This window comes from Gekko japonicus, unplaced genomic scaffold (genome assembly GCF_001447785.1).
Source record: "Gekko japonicus isolate JY-2015 unplaced genomic scaffold, Gekko_japonicus_V1.1 scaffold1849, whole genome shotgun sequence".
NCBI lineage: Eukaryota > Metazoa > Chordata > Lepidosauria > Squamata > Gekkonidae > Gekko > Gekko japonicus.
The window spans coordinates 264,856-272,728 of NW_015172062.1; the positions used below are offsets into that span (position 1 = coordinate 264,856).

A 7,873-nucleotide genomic window follows, 5' to 3' on the forward strand; every position below is an offset into this window, starting at 1 on the left:
TTCTTCTTTCCAGGCCCAACTAAACCATAACAGATATGCAAAAGAGGTTTTTATAGTCCTCATAGTTCATTAATCTAGGGCCTAAGTTCACCATTATCGTCCATCATGAAGACTTGCAATCAGATCTGTGGGCTTTTCCGCATTCTAATTTTCCTCACGTGTGTGTTCCGGCCACTTTGGGTTTTCCCCTGTTCTGCATGTGTTTTTGATCCCTCTAGTGGCCGATTCGATATTACTTCGCTTTTTGTCCTGCATTCTCTCCCTGCAGATTTAACAGGCGTTCCCATATTCTCGTTTTCCTCGCTTGTAAGTTCCTGTTTCTTTTGGGGGGAGTCTGTTCTGCATGTGTTTTGCCCCTTCTAGTGGTCAATTCAAATACTACACCAGTTTATGTCCAGCATATCTCCCTGCAGATTTAAACTGTGGGGGTTTTGTGCCAGACATAAACTACTGTAATATCAAATCAACCACTAGAGGGAGCAAAACACACGCAGAACAGGGGAAAACTCCAGAAGAAACAGGAACTTACAAGCGAGGAAAATGAGAATGTGGAAAAGCCTGAACTGCCGTTTCTTATGCCAGACAAAAAGTGATGTATTTTCAAATCAACCACTAGAAGGAGCAGAACATGTGAGGAAGCCCCCCAAAGCAGCAGGAACACACAAGCAAGGAAAATGAGAATGCAGAAAAAGTGTTCTGGCTTTCATGCTGGAAACTTGATTTCCAGTTGTGTGGAGGTCCAATTTGGATTTGGACTGCCCCTCCATGGCATTTTCCAGACTGAAATGGCCCTCGGGAACCACTATTTGTGCCACTGGGAAATCCGTGTGTACCAATGGCCCATCCATAAGTTTCTCCAGTGGGACAAACAGCAGCTCCCTAAGGCCATTTCAGGCCTGGAAAACAGTGGAAGGAGAAGGCATAAGCCTGCGTACCACAGTCCCAATCTGAATCAGGCCCCCACACATCTGGGAACTGAATTCTCAGTGGGGAACTTGCAACACACATCTGACTACAAGTTCTTGTGACAGACCTTGGCCATGGCTTTGTACTGTGTAGCAAGGTCTGCAGTTGGTCCTCACGTAAGGTGTTATGGCAAATTCTTGGAGTTTTTTTCCCTAATGGACTAGCACAGCTTACTGCAATTTACTGCAAAAAAAAAAAAATTGGCCAAAAAAATTCCATCCCAAGTGACAAAGCTAAGAATAAATAAATAAAAATACACTCCTTTAAACAATCTGATAAATGACAAATACACAGATCTTGTGGTTCAAATCCTCTTTGTTCTTTTCCCCTGCTATAAAGTAACAGTGCCCCTTCCCCATAAACTCTTGCACAACCAGAACTTTGGGGAAACTCCCCCTGCAAATAGCTCATTAACTTATCTTCATGAAGCTCCAAGCAGATGGGGGGGGGGGGAGAGAGACAGAGATGTGAAGTCCATCCCGGCAACACAACTTGAAAGTCATCATGTACTTCAGCATTAGGTTCATCACTGCATCCCCCATTAAGTACCCCTAAGGTGCAGCAAAAGCTCGTTTGGGCCAGAGGAGTCTGGGTAGTCTGTTCCTACCTCCAAGGTCCACCATACCTCATCATATAGCCGTCAAACACAGTTACGGAATTGCTGAGATCGCCAGACAAACATTTCAAGCAGTGGCGTCTGATCTAAAAAACGGCTGTTGGAAAGTGCCGTGGATGCACAAGACTCTGGGATAAGGGACAGCCGGTGAAAATAAGGGGATGGTCCTTAAGGTCAAGGACACCAGGCAGGGACCGTCCCCACCCAACAGGCATCACACAGCAGGACTAAAAGCACCAGACTGGATGGCCGCAGGAACTGTAGACGGTACGTTTTCACGGGAGTCAAAAGGGACCAGAAAGATACTTCCCACCAGTACCCCGCCCACAAAGGCAAGATCCAGCACACACCAGCTACCCTCAGTCACTACAGTGTTTTGACACCTCCAGCAGTCAGAAGCCATGTGTCCAGATTTCCAGCCCATTTCTCAATATGCACTGCTTCCCAGAGGGGCTTTTCTGCATTTCCATTTTCCTCACTCATATGCTCCTGTTTCTGTTTTGCTCCCTCTAGTGGTCGATTCGACATTACACTGGTTTGTATCCGGCATATCTCTCTGCAGGTTTAAGATGCACGTTTTTATGCCAGACGTAAACTGGTGTAATATCGATCAACCACAAGAGGGACAAAACATGTGTGGGACAGAGACACCCCACCCCCCAAAAAACCCCAGGAATTTACAAGTGAGGAAAATCAGGATGCGGGGAAGCTCCTCATCTTACGTCAAATAGCTTGTGTTACCCTGCCTGGTGTACCTGGAGACTGTGGCGGTACATTCCATCAGCTGCGCTCCCAACAGAATGTGCCATGTTCGCCCTTCAGCTTTAGCCAGAATAAAGTGATACCCTAAGGCCTGACGGGATGACCTAAGGCTATGTGTCGCTGTTTTCCCTGACAAGAAATCAGTTATCAGGAACAGTTATCTCCTGAAAATCTCTACATTCATGCAGAAGATAGAAATGCTGTTCGAATGGAGGCTGAGGCAGCTGGCATGTGAACTATATAAAACTACGGGGCAGAAAAGACACACGGGGAAGGGGCTTCAGAGGGTCGCAGCAGCTTGTGTGGCTCATGCCACGAAGAACATGAATGGAACAATGACAAAAAAACCCACGCACACCAAGGTTGCCTCAGGCCCTCCAAGCCAGGCACAGACAAGGATTCTTGTTTCTGTCGCCGAGCAGATGATGTGGGACCAAGTTGTTCCTCAAAGAGGAGGACGAAGGGAGTCAACCAACAGAAGAGGAAAGAAACACACTGGGGGAGAAGGTGAGGCTGCCTCGTTTCAAGCACTTAGGCCCAGTAAATGCCAAAGGTGTGTGGCGATTGGAGATGAAGGTTGCCAGTCACGTTCTGCACCACGGCGACATCTTTGAACGAAGGGCAATCCCTCAAAATAAGGAGGCCTCCAGCCCTAAGGGCAGGAAGTAAGTTTTGGCACAAGATGGTGTGTCTGGGTGCTGTGGAATCTGTCAGGGTACGGCTGACGTTCGTGAGGGTGAACGGCCACGGCTCTCCCCCTTGCAGTCTGTAGAGCATCATACGGCTCCAAGCTGGTCAACTCACAGTCACAGTGGGTCCAAGTGGTCCCTAGCTCTGTGGCAGTCCCAACGGGTGTCAGTGGCGGCAGACCCGGGACTACAGATAAGAGCTGCATGGCACATTCAACCTGCGTTGCCCACTCAACCGTGGCCCTCTTCTAGAAGCCATCCGTCACGGTCTGGCTCTCGGACTCGCGTAACACCAAGGACTGCTGTGAGGCTCACCTTCGCCAGCTCGCAAGTCGTTTTTATCTCGCGGAGCAAAAGTCGGCTGATTGGACCGAGTCTTACCGGAAAGGCAAGTTATCTTTCAAAGGCCATCAGCAAAAAGGCAGAGGCAACAGTGGGACGGGATGGTGCGTGGTGCGTCCCCACCTCCCACTGTGACAGGAGGCAGTACCCGCGATAAAGGCAGCAGGGTGCTGTCTTGGAACAGTCTGGGAAAATTCGCCTTCCCGGTTCGGAGCTGCGGGAATATTTCCCTACCTTTCATCTGCCGAATGCCACAGGCCACGTTGTCGCGCATGCTGGAAAGGGGTTTTCGCAATCAGTGTTAAGAGCAGGACGACAGCTGGTTACAGGCACGCTCGAGGGAGGGACCCCGAAGTCTCCTTCTCTGCCAGCCCTGGTACACACCGCACTCGCATGCACCCCCGCAGGCCCAGGATCTCTCCAGCTGAGAAAATACATCCCGAAGGGTCGTGAGCCGAGGCACTGGAGGATGGTCAGGGGAGGAGGAATTAAGGTGACCGGGGAAGGACTTCTTCTATAGGCACTGGAGAAGATCTCGTGACGCGATCTCGTGACGGGAAACCAGGCTTGGCCTTTGCCCCCCCTGCCTTCCGCACTGCCCTCCCACCAGCGCTCGGGCCGCTAGAGCGCCATCCCGCAGGCAAATGCAGAGGACCTACGGCAGCCTCGATCTGCAGAGGGACGCCGGGCGGCTGTTTGGCCATCGATGGAGTCAGACGGGAAGGCTCCAAAGAGGATGTCTCCAAACAGCTCTGTGATTCAGCTGTGTCCACTGTGGCTCTGGCCACAGAGTGGGGCGTGACCCTAGGCACCGATGGAGACCGGCCCGCTCCCTCCCCAGGTCCACGAGGGGGCCCTGAGCGGAAGGAGCGCCTCAAGGCAGACGTGAATTGTCTGTTCAGTGACACTGTGAGAAAAGCCCAGGCAGTGCTGGCTGGTAGGACGGGGGAGGGCCAGAGAGGTTGTTGGCACAAATGGTGAGGTGCGGGGGAGGGGGGGGGTTCCCCAAAAGAGAATGGAGAGGAGGGGAGTTAACTCACAGACCTGGCTGGAGACGGCACGGCCTTTTGGGACGCGAGCGCTGCTCCCACCAACCACCACCCGGTGGAGAGGAAGACCCGCCTTCGGCAGACCCCAGGGTCTCTCCCCGGGGGCCACTGCATTAAAGAGAGCCGCTGACCCCTCCCAGGGCCGTGAGTGGGAGGAAGCCTTCTCCCCAGTGGATCAAAGCCATGCCCTCCCCACCGGGCCCTAATGGATATAAGCGTCCCGCCCCCAGTCCTCTACGTCGTTTTGGTTGTGGCCAATGGTCTCCTCTTCCTCCTCCTCCTCGTTTTGGCAGTAGCGCTCCCGCCCCTTGCCCCGCCCATGCAGAGGCCGGTTGTGGTTTTGCCGGTCGGGTTCCTCGGCGTCCCAGGAAGACTGGCGCTGGTGGCGGCGGTGGCCCGGGCCGTGGGGGCCACGGGGCTCCGGCTCCTCGTAGGGATCGGTCTCGATGTCCATGCAGGAATCCCCTGGCTCAGTGTACGCCGAATCCCGGCTGTCCTGGGTCTCCGAATCGAAGGTGTCCTGGCGGGAAAGGCCCCGGGCGGCCAGGTGGGAGGGGTGCTGCACTGGCCGGACCTGGCTGCGCCCCACCGGCTGCCCCGAGTAGTTGTGCAGGCCGGAGTGCTCGGTGTTGTGAGGCTCTTCCCCATGCACTAAGTAGGGTCCCTGTTTCGAAAGATGCATTCACCGCACACCATGCACAAGAGAGGGAGAAAAAGACAGAGCGAGGTTAGCGGGGGCAGCAGCAGCAGCTGAAAACAGGTTAGAAGCAAGCGTCCCAAACAGTGGCTTGAGGTCCTCTTTTGGTTTCAGACAAACTCTGCAGTCCTCAAGCAGTGCTTTCATCGGGGCAGTGCTTGTCCCTCTCCCAGGAGGCCAAGAACGTGAAGAAAGCACGCCCTTGGGCCTCTCGGGAAGCTTTGCCAAAAGTTTCAAATGGCCTAGCTGACAGAGGGCCGCTTCAAGAGGGTCCCTCTCATGGGTCTCTAGCAGGCTGCCAGAAATGGGTTTTCAGCCTTGGTTTTTGCAGGCACGGCTTCGGAGGCCGCAAGTGGGGTCGGGAAATCTTTCTGATCTGAGGGACGCTCTGCCCCTGGGGGAAGGGATTCAAAGAGAAGCACGTGTCTTCCCGTGGTAACTGCCCACACTGCATTCATAGGTCCAACGCCTCTGTTTGAGAACCCACGAGTGAGACAGTGGAACACAGCACCAGGCAGGACCTGCGTAGACAGCTAGCACTGATTCGTTGGGCCCACCGGACTTAGAACAGCGCAGCGTGGAGGTAATGACGCTTATTGTGCAAGGCTGGGTGTCCATGTACGTTCACGGCTTCAAAATCTGCACTTTAATGAAAGCCAGGCAGGAACTCATTAGCATAACAGGCCATACCAAGCAGCAGAAACTCATTAGCATATTAGGCCACACCCCTGACTGCACCACTCATTAGCATATTAAGCCGCATTCCCATGTTACCAGAAGTGTGGTCATCCAGCCACACCCACCTTTTGCTCCTTATTCTGTTTACCTTGTTTGTTGTCAAAACCCTGGGCTTTTTTTGTAGCAGGAACTCCTTTGCATGTTAGGCCACACACCCCTAATGTAGCCAATCCGAATGAGTTTCTGCTGTTGGGTGTGGCCTATTATGCTAATGAGTTCCTGCTGGGCGTGGCCAACTCAGGAGCCAGCCGGGGTTCCTGCTGGTCGTGGCCAACTCGGGAGCCAGCCGGAACTCCGTTCCTGTGCGTTCCTGCCCCAAAATAGCCCTGATGTGGTGTCCCTCACCACACGCTCAAAGGCAGCACACCCAAATCTGTGGCTGAGTGAGTGACTGGTAGTGGTGGTGGTGGTGGGGAACACCATATACGTCTTTTAAGAAGTGGACTACATGATAAGCCTGTATCTGCCTCGCACAAACTCCTCTTTTTAGGCCCTTATGGAGATGAGTCTGATGGGGCTCAGCCTAGCTTGCTACAGTTGTCAGCCAATCCAATGAACGAACCCAAGTCCTGGGCTACTATGGAGGCACCTCAGCAAAGATAAGGGGGCAGTTGGGTTCAGATGCTCCCTCTAAACTGTGGAATCTTGTGAGCAAAAATTCTACTTTCTGAGCTACCGGCATCAAAGTTGTGAGCGAGCGATTTGGCTCCTGCATAAGTTAGTTTGCTCTGGAGCCGCCCTTCCTGAGCGAAGACAAAAATGTGCGAGCCAGCGGCTAAAAAACTGTGAGCTAGCTCACATTAACTCAGCTTAGAGGGAACACTGCCCAGGATTAAACTTTGTTGGTTTTAAAGGTGCCACTGGACCAATGCTCCCTCTAAGCTTGTGAGCAAAAATCTGAAGTCTCTGTGAGTGACTGGCATTACAGTTGTGAGCTGGCGATTTGGCTGCTGCATAAATTAGTTTTCTCTGGAGCCCTCCTTCCCAAGCGGAGACAAAAGTGTGTGAGCTGGAGGCTACACAGCTGTGAGCTAGCTCACACTAACTCGGCTTAGAGGGATCACTGGTTACGATAACAGTTCGTGGCGCACTGGTGAGTGATTCAGGTCAGACTGGCAAAATGACGTGTCGGCTTTTCACCTGGAGCGGCTGGGATCCAGCAGACGGAATCGCCTCGGCAGGTTCTCCAGTAACTGGAGCAATCTAGATTTCTGCAGGCGGTCCAGAGGGGAGATCACAGGATCGTGACCTTTCGGCCCCTTCGAAGCAACTGGACTCCCGCCCCCCCAGGCGAAAGGTGACGCGGATGGGATGTTCCGTGTCCAGAACCCCCAGCACCCATCTGGTCTGGCCCTTCTAAGTGACAGGACAAGCCATTGCCTGTGGCAACGCTGGGGGAGGCCTGTCTAAACCCACCCTGTTATATAGAAAACGAGGAGGCTGATGTGGGCAGGACACAATGCCCAGGCTGTGACTGCTACCCCATGCCGGCGGATGGGGACAAACTTGGCACCTGCAGTAGTAACTGGGGTCAGCCCGCGAGATCTGCCCTTCGACACGAACCCAACGTTTATAGCTCAGAGGCCTCCCTCTCTAGCGTCCCAAGATGCATTTCTTCGAGGACGCAGGACACGGGGGGGCGGGGGGCGGCCTCGATGATGCTCGCTGAGCCAGAGGTCCTCCTGACGTCAAATCCCGTCCAAGACCGAGAGGGGGAAGAGGAATCCTGAGCAAGGCGCTCTTTGTAAAAGCGAACCCGGAGCGGGCTGGAGCGGGATCTGCCCTTCTACACGAATCCATCGTTTATAGCTCAGAGGCCTCCCTCTGTAGCGTCCCAAGATGCATTTCTCCGAGGACGCAGGCCACGGGGGGCGGCCTCGGTGATGCTCGCTGAGCCAGAGGTCCTCCTGACGTCAAATCCCGTCCAAGACCAAGAGGGGGAAGAGGAATCCTGAGCAAGGCGCTCTTTGTAAAAGCGAACCCGGGGCGGGCTGGAGAGACGGCGCCTTTCCCT

General features: G+C 53.6%; 1 protein-coding gene across 1 annotated transcript in view; it reads right to left on the reverse strand.

Moving 5' to 3' along the window:
- Positions 1-373: 373 nt before the first annotated feature.
- The window catches only part of CACNB1 (calcium channel, voltage-dependent, beta 1 subunit), a 93,324-nt gene continuing 85,824 nt past the window's right edge, over positions 374-7,873 (reverse strand). The window contains exon 14 of the mRNA XM_015420793.1: positions 374-5,088. Coding sequence (XP_015276279.1) covers positions 4,627-5,088 — 462 coding nt within the window. The 3' untranslated portion in view covers positions 374-4,626. The remainder of the gene's footprint in view (positions 5,089-7,873) is intronic.